Source organism: Callithrix jacchus, chromosome 9 (genome assembly GCF_049354715.1).
Source record: "Callithrix jacchus isolate 240 chromosome 9, calJac240_pri, whole genome shotgun sequence".
NCBI lineage: Eukaryota > Metazoa > Chordata > Mammalia > Primates > Cebidae > Callithrix > Callithrix jacchus.
Genome location: NC_133510.1, coordinates 83205392 through 83224291, shown reverse-complemented (window position 1 = coordinate 83224291; position 18900 = coordinate 83205392). Strand labels below are relative to the sequence as shown.

Below are 18900 nucleotides of genomic sequence, written 5' to 3'. Positions count from 1 at the left end.
TAGGTTACCTCAAATCAGTGCTCTCATCAACCCCAGCATCATTGCAAAAAGCAAAAAGAGCCAGTTACAGAAATTAAAAGGTCATGTTCTATGAAACATCAGAATTGTAGGCATATAAAATTTGAGCCAAGCTATATTCTTAAGACGTGGTGTAAATGTACATTGTCATTGCTTATTCATAACAAATCCTGATACCTTTAGACATTTTGGAATTATAAATAGACAACTAAAGTTATAGCTAAAAAAATTTCCTAGAATAGGAGGCTCCCATTGACATGGGGGTTCATACACACACAGAGAAAATCTGGGTAAACAGCATCTCTTAAAATGCTATCCAACCACATGTGTTTCTGTCTAGATGTACTATGCATTATGCTAGAAATACAAGGAAGCTCTAGGAAGGGAAGCATGATCACTGTATAGAAGAACACAATTATTCTCATAATGCAGTGCTAAAAATCTCAGCCAGAAAAATCTTGATTCTCACTTAATTAACCTGTTTCATTTAAATGTTTTTCCAACTTAGTAAATGGCATCAAAATCTAGTAGTAATCACCTTTGATTCAAAAATCTAGAAGTCATCTTTGATTCCTCTCTTTTTCTTATCCACACAGCCAATCCATCATTAAGTCCTGTTAGTTTTTCTTCCCAAATGTAGCTCAAAGCTGCCCACTTCTCCTCTCCATTGCCACTATCATCTCTTTCTCAATCTACTAAAATAGCCTAGTATTCCTGCTAACACTTTTGTCCCTGACAATTCATTCTCTGTAGGGAATCTAAAGTGCTTCACATTATTTATGAATTCCCATTATAATTAAAATGAAAACGAAATCCTTACCATGGCTTGACTCCTGAACTTTATCTTCTGCCCCCACTGTTCCTTCTCTCGTTCTCTAATCCCCAGCAAACTGACCTCCTCTCTGGTCTTTAAGGTAACAAGTTGTGTTTCCCCAAAGAGCCTGTGCAGTTGATATTCCCTCCTTCTTGAAAGTTCTTCCCTGCAGATGTTTACATGGCAAGAAGCTCTTTCTTGTCAACTGAATCACAGCTCAATGCCACTTCTTCAAAGAGAACTTCCTGAAGCATCCCATCGAAAGTAGACCTTCCCTTGATGTTTCCTTATTTGCTTGTTTATAGGTATATAATCCAGTTATCTCCTTGGAGTATAGGAGATACAAGACTCTTGAGTGCAAGGGTATTATGTGGGTCTCATGTAAGTCTTGCTCATAAGTATATAGGTACCCTATCAAATTGTTCAATGAATGAATGAGTGAATAATTAAATAGGGTAATGAAAAGGAATGGTTACCTTCTTCCCTCTGCTTCCTTTTCATTAACTGGAAGTCATGACACTCCCAGTTTCATCATGACTAGGTAAAGTGACTAGAAATCAGGCAACGAAGAACATAAAAAGTATAGTTTTAAAGAGAAATATGCAGAGAGATTAAAGGGGAATTAGTGAAAGAAAAATATTAATTTAAGAAAGAGAAGAAGAGTCGCCTTCTTTAAAATATCATAGCCTCTTTCTCGATGCTGGCCCTTTCAATTCAGAAATATAAAAGAAAATGGCTACTTTTTTTTTTTTTTTTTTTTTTGAGATGGAGTTTTGCTCTTGTTACCCAGGCTGGAGTGCAATGGCGTGATCTCGGCTCCCGCAACCTCCGCCTCCTGGGTTCAGGCAATTCTCCTGCCTCAGCCTCCAGAGTAGCTGGGGTTACAGGCACGCGCCACCATGCCCAGCTAATTTTTTTGTATTTTTTGTAGAGACGGGGTTTCACCATGTTGACCAGGATGGTCTCAATCTCCTGACCTCGTGATCCACCCGCCCCGGCCTCCCAAAGTGCTGGGATTACAGGAAATGGCTACATTTTATAAAATATTATGTAAATTGTATTTTCTGAGTTGAATTATATGAAATCCACTAGATAATGTGTTACCTAATTGGTGAAAATCTCTAAAGAGGATTTACATTACAGTAAAGTGAAGATTTCAGTCTACAGAGTTCTCATGAAGTAGTATAGGTATGTTAACTAACATGAAATGCACTGTAAGATTTCACCTTTTATGATTGAAGGATAAACAGGTTATCAGGGTAATGGTGATTAGAAACAAAATACATTGTTTAGATTTCAAGGAAAAATTCACTTTAAATAACAGGTTTCTTTAAAAGTATCTATTTTAAATGTTTCTTAAAATTACTCTGCTCAAGGGACACTTAAAAAGACAGTGAAATGAGAGTACTGTGTAAAACTTCCGAAGTTTAAAACTGTATGTTTACATTCATACAAGTTGATTTGTCAATGACTTTAAAGAGTGGAAAATTAGTATAATTATGCATAACACATACTTTTTTTGGTTTTACTTGCAAAATTATTTCATCTGACCATGATTGAACCACTACATAGTATGGGAAAAACTTGTTTCTTAATAAAAACATACTAACTAACCTATTAATAATCAGGTTCCTAATGTAGCACCACATTCTGAAATTTAAAAACTACATTCCTATTATGTTACAGATTAATATCTGTTCTCAGAACTATTTCCAAAAAAAATTATTACCAGACATAAACTGTGTAATAAAGGATAATTCCATTTGGCTCCAGAGGTGGTTGCCATGACAACTTCACCGTGACACCAGACAACTGTTTTACAGAGAAGTCTTGAGGGGGAGAATCAGGAGCTGAAAAGTTAGGGTATAGAATAATGCATTTTATTAAACATATATAAGAAACAGTTAACATGGAAATGCAAACACTTTTTATTATAAACTTTCTCATAAAGGAATTAGGTTCAGTGCTTTTCTCCAGAAGCACAAGAGAATGTTTACTTTCAAAATGAGATGATAAAGAAAGATTTTGCATGGTGGTGTTAGAACATCTGTTTCTGTGATTCAGTGGAAAAAAATATTTCATGAGAAAATGGAACAAGGGGTATGTCACAGTGACTTACCTACTGTTCAAGTACATCTTGGTCAACTGTCATCCTCCAATAAAAATAAAAACTTTATTGGGGGTGAATAAATATACAGTAAAAGAGATCCCTAGACAATAAAAAGAGGTGGGAAAAAATCACACATCCAAGAAGTTGGGAAAGTGATAAGCATAACATTGGGAAAGCAGTTAAAATGACTGACCTCACAAATGAAAACTACATTCCTCAATCTCCATTGTGTCATTAAAAAGTAAAATAATATCAAACTTTGTTCACTTAGTCTTCAAAATATAATGGTTTACACAGGAAATACCAATGTAGCACATAAATAAGAAAATAGTTTGGAATCTACTTGTAACTCTGCTATAATAGCATAAAGTACAAATACATTTGCTATTCTGCATTGAATAAGCAATAAAACCATTACTGTAAACTAGTTAGCCAACTTCATATTTCCATTGAGGTAAAATATTTAGAATGGCATTTCTCAGCTGCTGTGTAACAGCACAGTAATGTCTTAGAATAATGGGATACGATTTTTTACATGAAAAAAGTAAAACACTAAAATTTGGTTCATTGTTATAGTTATGAATGGAATGTGAACTCATAGTAGCAAACAGAAATTCTGAGAATTTGTTTACATCTTTAAACAATGTCAATAGATATACAGTTCATGTACAGATCACTATTTCCAATAATTTGGCAGAATGCTACCTGAATTTCTTCCATTTCCTTTTGATTCTCTGAATAATCTCAGCTATAATTGTATGTGTTCCCATGTGTGCATGTTTTCATTATTTTACTAATAATAATTTTCCAAAATAATTATTGAGCAGAAAAAGTTTATGAGACAAGTTATAAGGAAAAATAACAGCTGTAATTGGTATTTTCATTTTGTTATTTTCACTGGCACTACAATAAAAATGCTATCAAATATTGATTATCATAGGAATATATACATCAATTACAGATGTCTGTTTCCCAAGATAAAAACTATCTGTGAAAATTCTCTTTCATTTGTCAAAGCAAAACCTATAAATATTTTTTTCAGCATCCTTGTAAAATCTGTTTATTGTTTACAAAAAGGACTTCAATCAAAAACAGCACCAAGAAACTAATATGCTGCAACTAATTATTTATACTTTATAACATGCTTTAAGATGCTTCCGTGGAATATCAGATAAAGCTTGGTGTCTTTAAAAGTTAACCTTCAGTAGAACTCTGAATATTTTCTTTTTAATGTAAAACATTTTACTGCTAAGTAATTAATATGTCTACCTAAAAAAAATCACTGAACATCCACTGTAACAGACTAAGTTTTAATCATTTTGGCATATGAATTCTAAAATATTTTGGCATATGGATTCTAAAATATAATCTAACAAAATTGAAACTAGGAAAATTAGAACTTTTGCAATGCATTTAATTTGTCATCTCAGAGCATCTCAAGGTAGCTGAGAATGAGCTTCACAAATCTCTCACTTCTCTGCCTGACCTCATCTTTCCTGTCTCTCACCCTCCATCTTTATTCATTTTCAGGTCACAGATTTGACAACTTTTCCACACCTACACTTGACCTCATACCTCAGAGTAGCTTAGGTCCTTCTTTTGTCCTGGTGGATAATTTGGGGGATCATTTATATCAGTAATTAAAATCATAAAAATTATTTGTCCACACATTTGTTAAATTTAGGTATCTTGTACTAACTGCAAGCTTCATGAAGGCAAGGAGTTCCTAATTCCCAATTATACAAATTTTCTCAGTTCTTCAACCATTCTCAATTTTCTGTAATTTTTCAACAAGGAAGTCTTGTTCTTTACCCTGTTCCTTAGAAATTATATGACTTGGCCAAGAATTTAGATGGAACTTTACCTTGAGAAAGCATATTTTTAACAGCTCTGGTAATTCAGATGCACAGCATGCCTTGAACTTCTTGACTTAAGTGGTAAAAGCTCTGCCTACTCAAAATATATGTTCTGATTTCATCACATAAGATCTCAAATTCTCACCATTAGGACTTTTGATTAGACTAATTATAAAGAAATGGGTACTATTTTCAGAAAGGCATTGCTATTTTTACTACATATCATCTTAGATAGTATATAAGATAGATAGGAACACTAACCTTCTTTTTTAGTTTTTAATCATTGAGCCATTTGGAAGAATTGATTTAAATTAAAATAATTTTCACTTTGAGAGAAAAGAGAATCTATTTATGAAAAATATGATAATTTGGACTGGTAAGTTTGATGGAATTTGACAGGTAAGTTTAAAAGCAAGCATAGTAAGTAGATGCAATGACTAAGGAAGACCTACCCACGGAGGCATCACACTTAGAAACTGGGGCAACCCAAAGAACCCTAGCCAAGACCTTTGGTAAAATTTTTTGGTAGAAGTAAAAATATGGAGAGAGGAGGGATTTGAAGAATTTATTATTTTGCAAAGAGAGAGGAGGGAGTTGAAGACTTTATTATTTTGAATAGAAAGAGAGCAGCACAGAGAAAAGTCTCCCCTCCTAGCAGTGTCTAATGCACATTCTGCCCTGGTGAATGATTCTAGATGCTTAATATTCACAGGCTGTGGCCTAGCTTGAAGATGGGGAAGAAAGGAAAGGGAAAGGGAAAGTGAAAGGGAAAGAGAAAAGGAAAGGAACTCCACAAACATTTATGATATTTCCAGGCCTACCCTTCATGGAAATAGGAATTCCTTTTACAGAAAAAAAACAATTTTCTCAAAATATACAAGGTATAAAACATAAAATGCAAATCCTAATCCCAAATATATCATTTAAAAATTATTTTCTTAGCATAATATATGCCTAACTTGGTAAGGTACCAGTGTAACATGGTCTCAGTAGTAAAGGTGATTTTTTGGGCGTTGGAGAAAGGTATGTTTAAATATTCAATATGAAAGCTATTAACATTGGGGAATAGCATCTTGTCCATTTAAGCAGAGTACCCATACAATAGCCTGATCTCATTAACAAGTTAATCCTTAATATCATTTTAAAAAGTACTGAATATTGACATAAACATAATCTACTTCAAGGCTCATGTAATGGCTACTCTTAAAAATGTAAAAGTTGAAAAACACAGTCATGACATATATCAGTTAATGTTCAAATCATTCAAAAAGTTTTTAGCCTTAAAAATTCCCTTGGAAAAACATGATTGACTTTTTTTTTTTACAGAGTATGGATGACTTTAGAAAAATAAAAAGCATTTTTGCCTGATTTTATTGATTGTAAATCTGACGTTGCTAGCTTGTTTTATACCATGACAATGAAATCTCTGTATAAGGCTGGCATGGTACACAACTGATACCCACGACTAGATAAGTTTTAACATTGTTTCATTCCATATGTATGTTTCTGGAAATGTTACAGAATCAAAGTATATCAATATCCACTATTGTATTTACCATCTTCCTCAGTCAGTATACTTATGGGTGCACTCCGAACTCCTTCACCTTTGAGTGTACTAGCAGACACCTCAATGATATATCGGCTATATTTCTTCAGTCCTAAATAGAAATAAAACAGGTAAGTTGAAACTTACAAAATATCTTTTAATAATATGTGAGAAGCAAACTATGAAATGGTTCTCAACACAACAATCTTCCAAAACTAAAAAATAAGTGAAAATGTCATTCTTTGGCAATAGTAGCTCCTATTTATGAAGACAAAATGATTTAGGATAATGGGGAAAAGAATGGACCTACAATATTCTTTCATGTGACTTACAACAAACTCCTAGTTTATTTAACCCAAAAGACAAAATTGTAATACCCTGCACGAAAATAATATCCAACTATTAACATTTAGCTAATATTTGTGGCTACTCTGTTACTATAAACACAAGTATACAATATTAGATTTGTTCTTTTACCTTTAATGTTTTGGGTTAAAGAGGTTGTATTTATAGTTCTTTCCTCATTTCCATTACTTCTCTTGAGATAAATTGTATATTTTTGTATGATTCCATTGGGACTACTTGGGGGAAGGAATGATAGCTCAATCTCTCTGGAAGAAATATTTTTGTAAGTGATATTTTCTGGTGCACTGTCAGGCACTGAAAGAAACAAAAACATAGATACATAAAAAAATTTTATTCTAAAAATCTATGAAATTGTCACTGAAGTACACTAAGTTATTTACATGTGAACATTCATGGAAATGTAATTGTAAAAAAATCCTAAATGAAATAAGGTGAAGATAAATTATAGTACTTACAGCTGTACAAGAAACATTGTCATTCAAACAAAAATGCTACTATGATTCCACAGAATAAATAAGATGATATGTTTACTAAAATACTTGGGACTATATGAACCTATCGTGCACTGCAGAACACATAGATGCAAGAAAGAGAATTTTAAAAAACTTAAAACTTGATTTTGCCCCTTATTAATAATAATGTAAGAAAAGATCAGTAGGTTATTGTTGGTTAACAATAAGGACTATAACAAGGCAAGGAGCCCCTCCTAGATGTGAGGTTGCATATTATGACCTGGCAGCAAAACTGACTCCCAGGAATATGGGATATCATTAACTAAAACACTACTTTTCTGTATCTAACAACATTTTTATATTGAATACATTATGTGTAAAATAGTTTTCTAAATATATCTGAGTACAAAACTATATATGAGATTCTAATTCTGGTAAAATATTGGAACAGATACCCTAAGCTGAGTGAATATCTTACTTAAAATAATAAAAACTCTGTATAACATTAAAATAAATTTTCTTTAAGAAATTGAGGTGCTGACAAGAAAGTTATAATTCAGTGATGGCTGGCCAGAAAAAGTCATAGTAAAACCAACATGCAAACAAAATGTAAGATAGAAATGGTGAGAAGGAAGCTGGTACTAAAGCCAGTTTTGCCTTGTAGCAGATTGGTTAATCCTGGTGCCTTTGCGTTTGTACAGTAACATCTGTATAGTGTGCCAGAGAAAGACTATAAACCCCTGGGGCCAGCTGAAGGATGAGCAATATATACCTGCAAAAAGACCTGAAACCCCAAAAGAATGCAACTTTAACCAGGGTTATTATATTGAACAATCTAGGGGATAATTTAGATTCTTCTGCATGTGCCATAGAAGTCTATGTGAGTGGAAACTCCTGGTCTTGTGCAATGTGGTGCATTCATTCTCAGGGAATGAGGAGAGAGAAATAAACTCACCATGTAGAGAGGACAGAAAGGAAACTTTTCTCTCTCTCTCACCACTCCTCTGGTTGGAGAGGTAGAAAATAAATAAAAATTATGCTGTTTTGGAATTATAAGTCTATCCCCATGAGCATATGTGGACTAAATCCATGATACCTATACATACCCTGGAGAAACCTCCACTTCAGAATTTAAGTTAAAATAAAACTGTAGACCTGAGCTACAGTTAAGCAACTAGAAGACTCTTAAGCAACTAGAAGAAGTAAATATAAATCTTTACTGAAGGAACTCAACTTCAACTTAAACCACATAAATTTCTCACAGCTAAAGTTTCAAAGAGTATGAGCTCACTGATAAAATCACTAAACATACAAGCAAATCAGATATCAGTAGTGAAAGTCAGCAAAGAAAAGGAAAAAAAAACACACACACATACATAGTAGTCAGATTTTGAGAATCCAGATATTAACATAGAAATGTTTAATATGTTTCAAGAAATCAAACATACTTTAAAATATGGACAAATAATTATTTAAATAATGGTAAATAATATTAAATAACCAAGCAAGTTTTAACAAGAACAAGATAGACCTTCTGGAACAGAACAAAATAACTAAAATTAAAATTCTCTCGAGGTATTCAAGAGCAGATTAGATAGAGAAGAAGAGAACTTCAGTGAAAATGATGATTATATTGAAGAAATTATCAAGAATGCAGCTCAAAGAAGACAGTTATGGAAAAGATAAAATGGCAGTTGAGACATAGATGATATCTATCTGGAAGGGGGTCTAAAATAATAGAGAAAATGAAGAAATATTTAAAGAGATAATCACTGAGGCTCATCAAAATTATTCAAAGATACCAAACATCAAATCAAAAATTTCAGTAAATCCCAGGCAGAAACTTTGTTAAACCATATTTAGATATATCATTGAGAAAATACAGAATACCAAAGAAGAAACTATCTTGACAGTACCAGAAAGAAAACAAATCATCTACATAGGAATGACAAATAGACTGACAATCAACATCAACTCAAAAACAACTGGAATTCCATACCCAGAAAAATAAATGGTAGCAAACCAAAAATATTGAGACAATAAAAAAAACTGAGGGATAATGCCATCAACACACCCTAAATAAATGAAATTGTAGACAATGCACTTTAGGTAGAAAACTATTTACCACAGATGAAAGATCAGAGTAGTCAAGATAATGGTTTAAAAATTGAGTACATAGAACAATAACATAAATAATTAACTTGAGTGTTAAACAATATAAACTAAATATGTAAATATTATTGCCATTCAAGAGTCCCGTTATAAGACTCTTTTATTTCAAATGAAAGAAATTAAACTTTTTAATTAATATTCTAAATGGAATGGATATAAAAACTACTACTGATAAATTTAGTAGAGAAATAAAATTCAGAAGTCTTAAAAGTGTAAACATAGTGTCCCTCCCCTCGATTGTTACCAGTTATTGGGTAATTGTGCCAAGGCATACTTAATAGGAAAAACTAATTGAAGAATATTCATACTTTTAAAACTTTGCAAAGATTGCAATTCAATGCATACTTTGATGTGGCAATATAATTCCACTATCCTTTCTATCCTAAACACCCTAAATCTCTAGTGTTTTCCCAGGCCAACCTATTACATTGAAAAAAATCCTCAACAACTACCCTGAATGCTTTCTTAACTTTCTGGCTTTAAGTGACATCTTGGACCTGCTGATCAATATACTACAGTTTAGCCTTCTTGGGTATCACGTTTGTTTTTCTCCCATAATCCCACTAACCATAGGGCCTAGGAGTTGGATAGTTGCATTTCTTACTCCTTTTTTCTTCCTCAAGAACCACAGATCCTTTGAAGCCCCATTACATTAAATATCATCACATGCTACCTCTCTTTAAGACAGATAATTGGTAATAACTCTGTCACTTCTCTGAACATCTTAAAGATGCTATCTAACACTTTGATGACTAACTTCTTCCCTACCCCTCAGAAATGTCAAGATCCATGCAAATGATCTATTCAGTTCCCTGGACTCTATATTCTTTTATCTCTATAATTCCACTTCTCTTCTCCCCAACCTTACTTTACTCCACCTTATTTCACTGGCTTTCATGGCAACACCTAAGACTTTGTCATTATCAATAACTGTCATTATTCCTCTCTTTGACAACCAACTCCTATTTTTCCAGCTTACGGACCCTTGTACTTTGAATCCAACAATTCTTTGACCCTCATCAAATCTTCACTGTGCATCACATCTCTTAAATCTTCATTTCTCTACATACTCAGGCTAGAGTCCACAGTCACTGTAATCACCTCCTAACAGTATCCATCAATTCCTATTGTTTCTATTTAATTTCCCTGGCAAAATACAATTGGAGTTAAACAAAACTCTGCTGGCTTCACATACCCAGTGCAATAGCTGAATAAAATACCATTCCATGCTAACTGGTCCCACTTAAATTTATAATCTCAAATCTCAAATGGATCCTTTTCATTTCCTGATAGCCAATGTTTTTATTTTAGTTAATTCAGTCTGCCACTCTTTAAAGTGTGTTTCCATCATCTTCTCTTTTCACATACTCTGATATGGCCTTCCACTCTTTATTTGAAGCTAATAAACTTGCTTCTCATTACATTGCAAAAATAAAAACACTGAGAAAAGAACTACACTATCATTCAACCTCAAATTTTTTAAAATGTCTTTCCTCTTTCTTCCTTTCCAAGCTCTATCCTCCCAGGTCTGCATTGGATTTTATTCCTTTTGCCTATTCAGAGACTTTACACTTAAAGTTAGTTAGTGATACATGTGAACACACATACGCTGTAATATACATTATGGTTTTTATAAAGTCTTCTTTTGATGGCACTTGCTCCTTCAGCTATTACTCAAGTCTACTCTCCACTTCATATCAAAATTCCTCAAAATTTGCCATTCCTCATTTTCTGCAATTGTGTTGCCTATCATACTCTATTAATTTCATTTCATTTTTCTCCATTTTTTTTTCTGTTAAACCTACTCCTGTAAAGTCATCAATGATCTTCATTCTTGCAAAAGCACTAATCAGTTGTATGCCCCATCTTACTTTACTTTTCAGTAGCATTTGACATAGGAAATAAATTGCTTCTATTGGAAAATCTTTATTTACTCAGCTTTGAAAACATTATAGTTTTCCTTCTACATCTGGTGACTTCACTTTGTCCTTGACTGGTTCTTCTCAAAGTCTATGTGTCATATTACCCACTACATCGCTGTAAGCTTCTTAACATCTCCACCTGTTTTCCAGTGATGTGACTTTATCCTCATCCCTTGACTGAATACCAAAGACATGGTGAGGCTCCAAATTATAAATTCAGCTCTGGATCTTTTTCCTGAGCCTTAAACATATTTATTTAATTGTCTTCATAATGGCACTTGGATATTTCAAATATAAAATATCCAAACAGAACTCCTGGATGTTCTCCATATTGACCCCTTACCTGAAATTCCCCTTCTAAGTAAATGGCACCACCACTCGCCCAGAGGTGCAGACCAAAAATCTAGTAGTTTATCTTGATTGTTCTCTTTACTTCAACATCCAACATATTCGGCAGCAATCTTCTAAAATTGTAATTCATATAATGTTCCTATTTCATAACTCTCCAAAAGCTCCTCATTAAAATTAAACTCCAAAGTTCCTAGAATTGTACCCAAGAATCTCATGATCCACCTCTGCTCTCTCCTCATCTGCAAATTCTCTACCCCAACTCACACTATTCAAGTGACAAAAATGCCCTGCTCTGCCCCAACTCCACAGTTTTTTTCCTGTACAAGAAGTTGGCAATTGCTCTTCTCCCTCTGGAACACTTTTCATCCTTATTCTCATCTTATTTAATCCTGTACCTCATTAATATCTCTGGGCAAATATAACCTCTCAGTGTGGCTTTTCCTCAGTTCTCCATATCAAATAGCCCACTCACTATTCAAACCTTCTCTCTTCTATCCATGATATTTTTCATTTAGTAGAGCTTATGACTACCAAAAATCACAAATTTGTCTACTGATTTATTTTCTAACTTCTAATTTTCTAATTGTCTAGTGTCAACTTTCACTAGACAATTCACTAGGTAGAGATTGATTGTGTCTTGTTTACTATTATAGCTATACTATCTAGTACAGTGGTAGAACATGATATGGAATCCATAAAATCTGTTCAGTTAATGAATAAATATACTTAATATAATACAGAGTATATTAAAAACAAGAAAGAAACTCAAAGGTAAGGAACAGATACAAGACCAAGTTGAAAAACTCTTTAATTGCAAAAGAATTCATGATGCTATGCTTGAATTTTATAGCTCAATGTAATTTCTAATTTTGAAAATTTCCCATTAGATTTAAGTCTTCTTAAGACTTTAAGGTAGGAGTTGTCTGCCTACCACCAGTAGTCAGTGTGTAAATATGCATTCCTCACACAAGGCTGATATCCTTTGCATGTTTATTCATTTTCCTTAGGGAATAACTATTGCTGGGTCATCAGGTATATAAAGCAAGACAGACTCAATGACTTACTGATTTTGAAGAGTGATGATGCACTTAGAATTTTCTGAAATGGCATAGAGTGTACCCCAATTGTAGAAATATTTTATAAAATAGACAACTGAGATTATAATCAGTTGGAATAAGCTGAACCTATTAAAATTCTAAAACAAAAAAAATACATAGTCCATGATGATAGTAAAAAGGGAAATTACCTTGAATTTGCAAAAGCATATTGTTTGGCATATACAGCTTTAATGTATGCAGACACATTTAAAAATGTTATTCACTAATACAAATAAATTAATGGGGTTCTACACAGAATTTTCATCAACATCTAAGTTATTATTCACTCTTGGTTGTTGCACTGAATCAGACAAAGTGTTAAAGGCTTACTTTAAAGATAGTTATGTCTTAAAAAGGAAAGGAAATACGTATATATCATCAAAAAAGTAATTTGTATGGGAAATTCTCAATGTTGTATTTATGATTATTGCACCCTAAGTATGAGAAAATAAAAATGAATCTTAAGTTTGTTGGAAAACTGCACATTCTATGTTTAAAACACACACAGAGATACACACACACACAAACACACACACACACAGAATCAATCTTATATTGATCTTTCCTGCTTGAACACAAGAGTGGTTTATTCCAAACATTAGCAAACTCTTTCTCTTAAAAAAGTAAGGCATTTAACCAAATAATTTACTCCTATTTGTAATTAGTAACATTAACACATCCCTGAGTTAACACATCACTCAATTTCTCATGAAACAATACTGAAGGGTAGATCCATATTTTTTACATGAATGGAAGTTATAATTACTGTATTTAATAAGATTATTTTGAGCCTAAACACAGAAAAATAGTTACTCTTGAGCTCATCTTGCTTCAAATAACACTTGAGAACCGATTTAACATTCTAGTTTCCTCTTTTGCCAAAGGAGCTAAAGTTGGTGGTTTAATAGTAACAAACATAATCTAGGAAAATTCACTAATGTAGATTCCACTGTCTTCCATTTTCATCCAGGTTGAAAGTGCACAGACCTTGAGACTATCCTAACTTAGGGCAGAAAGCCAGATATTAGGAAGACGGGCATTAAACCCTATACTCTTTCTTCCCCCTCAAGACAGAATCTTGCTCTGTTGCCAGGCTGGCGTGCAGTGGTGCAATCTGGGCTCACTGCAACCTCTACCTCCCAGGTTCAAGCAATTCTCTGCCTCAGTCTCCCAAGTAACTGGGATTACAGGCACCTGCCACCACGCCCAGCTAATTTTTTTTTTTTTTTTTTTTTTGGTATTTTTAAGAGACAGGATTTCACCATCTTGGCCAGGCTGGTCTTGAACTCCCGACCTCATGATCTACCTGCCTTAGCCTCCCAAAGTGCTGGGATTACAGATATGAGCCACTGCACCCAGCCCTAAACCCTATTCTCTTATTGTTAGGCCTGGGTAGGGAACCATGGGATAAGTTGGTTTCCCTTTCTCTTTACTTTTTTAGCCATCTCAGGAGCCTATTAAATGAGACTTATAAGGGGGGTCAGAAGGCCTATAGCCCCAACTTTATTTCTCATGTCCTATGATTTATGAGTCCTTTTACCCAAAAGGTCCTAGGTCTCCTCACCTAAAAAATAAAGGGTTCTGCATGTTTTCTAAGGTACTTTCCAAAATTAAAATTTGCATTTTAAACTAAATCTAAAAATGTATGTTTGCTTAAAGCTTATTGTTGCTTCCTTGGAATTAAACTCATACAAACAGATAATACAACAGAAACTAAGATTACATTTTCAATACTACATAAAAAGTTATACACATGTAATAATCAGAAAGAAAAAAATCCTTCATCATTCATTATTAAAATAAGGTGTTCTTGATGTTATGGCCAGTTAAACAAAATACTTGATAAGCATTTATAAAAATGGCTATTCTTTCATATCACAATAGAATCTTTCAAAGTTATTACTTTCCTTTCCATGCTGGGCAGAAACCTAACAACAAAATATCACTGTAACAATGAACAGAAAGATCTTAGATATAGTTTAAATTTACCAGCTTTATTGATTACTTCCAAAACAGCATGTACTATGAAAGAAAAATGAATTTTACAGTCAGATAGGTTTGGATTCTAATTCCAGTTCATCACTTTCCAGCTGGTGACATTAGGCAATTAAACACCCACCAACTAATAAAACTTAAGGAGGAAAGGAAATCCTCCTTTTCTTCTACACTGCTTATCCCCAGTAGAGCCTGGCATATTTTTTTAATGAACCCCTCAAACACTCAGTTTTTCATTAGACTCAGTTTTCCATGAAGATAGCAATAATGTGTTGCTTTGGTTTGTGTGAAACCCATTAGCAGAGCCCATGACACTTAATAGGTGCTGAAAAACTTCATGTTTTATTTCCTTGACCCACTGCAAAATAAAACTGAGTCATTAAAGAGCAGGCGTTTTTCTCAAAAATACTTATTTTAGGTAAAATACCTATAAAAGCAAGGAAACATGGAAATATATGTTTTAACATCAATTGTCATTTTAAGGTTCTCGATCATGTAAAATTACTTTCTTCTTCCTGCAGTTTCAACTATTGCCATTATCTACAGGCTCTTTTGTATCATCTCATGGTATTCATTTCTGTGAATAGTTTCAACAGGATACTTTCTTTTAAAAGTAAGCTAGCTACTTTGCTAGACTTCTAGATCCTCAAGGTGAAGATAGACATTCATATATATCTGACTAAACCATATGAAATTGCTGATATTTGGCCATTTATGACCTATAAAAATGGTAATTTCATGTGGTTCCACCAGTAGGTAGTCAGTAAATATTTAAATGTACAAATTAAATGTTAACTTTACATTTAGTTATCAATTCTCAAAATACATTGTAGAATTGGCCTAATAGTTATGCTACCTATATATAATTGTAACACAATATAAACAATAAAATAAGATTATCAGACAAACTGCCTTACTCTAGTTTCATTGAAACTAAAACACAAGTAATTCTTTGCTTGTATTATTTCCTTTAGATGGGATATCCTCTCCCAACCCACCCAGCAACCTTTGTAACAGGGGTTCCCAATCCCAGGGCCACGGACTAGTACCAGCCAGTGGCCTGTTAGGAACTGTGTCACACAGCAGGAGTTGAGTGGCATAAAGTTTCTGTATTTACAGTCACTACCTACCGCTTACACTACTGCCTGAGCTCTGCCTTCTGTCAGATGAGTGACGACATCAGATTTTCATAGGAATGCAAATCCCATTGTGAATTGCCCATGCAAGGGATCTAGGTTGTGTGCTTCTTATGAGAATTTAATGCTGGATGATCTGTCATTGTCTCCCATTACCCCCCAGATGGGACCATCTAGTTTCAGGAAAACAAGCTCAGGGCTCCTGCTGATTCTGCATTATGGTGAGTTGTATTTCATTATATAGTACAATGTAATAATAATAGAAATAGAGTGCACAATAAATGTAATATACTTGAATCATCCCCAAACCATCCCCCCTTCTCTCCCCAGTCCAGGGAAAAACTGTCTTCCATGAAACTTGTCCCCAGTGCCAAAAAGGTTGGGGACCCCTGCTCTATAACATCCTTCTGCCCATTCCACCATTCTCATTAAGATCCAGGCCAAATGTTGTCTCCTCCATAGGTCTTCTACAGGCATGCCACTTTTGTGCTCCCACTCTGCACCACTACCTATATAGATTCCTCATTAGAATCTAAGAATCTATGCCTATGAGTATGTCTCTGCTTTTACCCCATTTGAAAGCAAGTAGCCATTCAACCTAAAATTTATAGGTATATTGAAAGAATCCTTTGTTTCTCAAGGTCTTTTCATTTGAAAATTCACAGATTTTAATTAGGCATTCCCTTATGTAAATCAGACTTTAACAATTTGTACAATAACCTTTATCTGCACTTTTGCCAGAAAAAGAAAATTAACTTCTGGATTATACAAAACAAAATAATGAGGGATTTTAGGTTATGTATACAACATGGAAATTGTCAGCTATGCTTACTATATCACTATGTACTATTAAACAAACAAAGCAAAACAAAAACTCACCAGTCTCTGAAGTCCTTACAGAGAGTAAAGAAGATAACTGATCACCATGACCATATCTTGTATAAGACCTTACAGAAATTTTATAGAGAGTGTAAGGTCTTAAGTTTCTTAAAATTATGTCCGTTGTTGATGTGTTCTTCATATATAAAGTATCTATATTTTTATATAGCACCTCATAAGAAATAATGATTCCATTGGACTTTTCAGGTGGTGACCACTTCAACCTTATTTCATTTGCGGTAACATCAATTACTTTAACATCTTGAGGTGGTGATTCTGGTTCTGGGCGAAGAAAAGAAAATTTTCAGCATATATATATATATATATATGCAGCCTATCAAGTAGCTTGGATTACAGGCACATGATGTTAAATCTGGCTAATTTTCACATTTTTGTAGAGATAGAGCTTTACCATATTCGCCAGGCTGGTCTTGAACTCCTGATCTCAGGTGATCTGCCTGGCTCAGCCTCCCACAGTACTGATATTACAGGCATGAGCCACCACACCAAGCCTAGTACCTATATTTTTATTTATGCTTGTTGCTTTAGACCCTAGAGATGGCATGAATTAAAGCAGTGAGCATGTACAACCACTTCTTAAAAAAAATTAAAACTGATATTCTTACCATCTTCAGGAGTTATCACAAATATGTCATTTTCTTCAGACAAAGAACTTTCTCCAACATGGGTTGAGGCTGCCACTCTCATTTTGTATTTTGTGTATTTCTTTAACCCTATAAGGACAATAGACAGACTGTTTACTGTCCTTAAAATAATATTCTTGAGATCGGTGCCATTTAACATAAGGCCAGTGAGAATAATTTATTTGAGGTACTAGATATCTATATCAGCTTCCAAATAATTGCAGTCTCCCGAAATTCTTGGGCTTATAGGACTTTCCATGTTGATGATTTCAAGTTCTTTCCTAAAATATTAAGGCAATAATTTAAAGGTGAAAAAATAACTTTTTGGCACACTGCAGGGGGTAGAGTTGACTTGGCACAAATACCATGTCAGCTGAATTACTTCAGCTGATATTTACATTCATTCATTCTACTCTTCAATAATGAGTTATCTTGATTTACCATATATAATATTCCTTGCGTTAAGTAAATTTCTATGAAGCTTGTGATCTGACACTTTCTACTTATCTGTGGGTAAATATAGTTAAAGTAAAACACATGTAATCAAGTTAAGTATGCAAGTATTTTAAAAAGATATTCATGGCGGCACAAAACAACAAAATATAAAATGACACAGCACGTGTTCTGTAGTATTTAAGGCACGGGGAGATGAATATTTTCCATCAGAATAAAAATGTAAAACAAACAGTAACAACAACCAAGAAAAAAAAAATGTGGTTTTCTACCTGTTATGAGAAAGCTGTTATCTACAGTAGTTATCTGGAATGCTCTATTGGTATCCAGTTCCATTGCATAAATCGTATAGTGGGTTATCTTTCCATTGGGATATTCTGGAGGATCCCAATATAACAAAATAGATGAAGAACTAATATTTTTATAGTTTATAAATTTAATGGAGCTTGGCACTTAAAAAGAAGAATGAACATATGAATGAAAAGATAAAGTATCACAGTGTATAACAGTAATATTTGCAGGTAGTTGTTTCAAAGGAAATACATCCTTACCTTGTTCATGTGTCCTAACATTGAGAACTGTTGGTGGTCCCTCTCCCATGATGGTGAAAGCAGATACACTAATCATGTGCTCAGTGAAAGGTACAAGTCTCCTGATAACATAAGACAGCTGTTCAGCAGCAATGTCAGTAACATACTGATTCCTTGTAGTTACTATTTGAATTCAGTAAAAAGAGAAAGAAAGAAAGGTATTTGGCTTCGCAATCAAAATTATTTTTTCCTTAGAAAAATCTGAAACCTGATTTCTCCTTATTAATTAATTTTTCCCTGCACACCTATATTAAAGGTAGATGTGTAATAATAGTAAAAATAAAAGCATTAATTTTAGAGATACTATTGAATATTATTATGAATTTCTGAGTACCTCCCAATAATATCCATAAACATTTTGTTCTCATAATTTTGCTAGTTTTTATACATTACTCTGAAACATGACATTATTGTTTTTAAGAAAGCATAACTTAAAGAACTTGTTAGGAATGTTTTCTAAAAAGAAAGAGTAGGCAATAATATATAATTAAATATTATA

At 33.6% G+C, this 18900-nt stretch overlaps 1 protein-coding gene across 1 annotated transcript in view; it reads right to left on the bottom strand.

Annotated features, from left to right (window-relative positions):
* The window catches only part of PTPRQ (protein tyrosine phosphatase receptor type Q), a 233478-nt gene that overhangs the window by 172289 nt on the left and 42289 nt on the right, over positions 1-18900 (bottom strand). The window contains exons 14-20 of the mRNA XM_035257125.3: positions 18363-18524; positions 18084-18263; positions 17341-17448; positions 16715-16996; positions 6822-7004; positions 6355-6456; positions 2562-2682 (exon numbers count right to left, since the gene is read on the bottom strand). Coding sequence (XP_035113016.3) covers positions 2562-2682; positions 6355-6456; positions 6822-7004; positions 16715-16996; positions 17341-17448; positions 18084-18263; positions 18363-18524 — 1138 coding nt within the window. The remainder of the gene's footprint in view (positions 1-2561; positions 2683-6354; positions 6457-6821; positions 7005-16714; positions 16997-17340; positions 17449-18083; positions 18264-18362; positions 18525-18900) is intronic.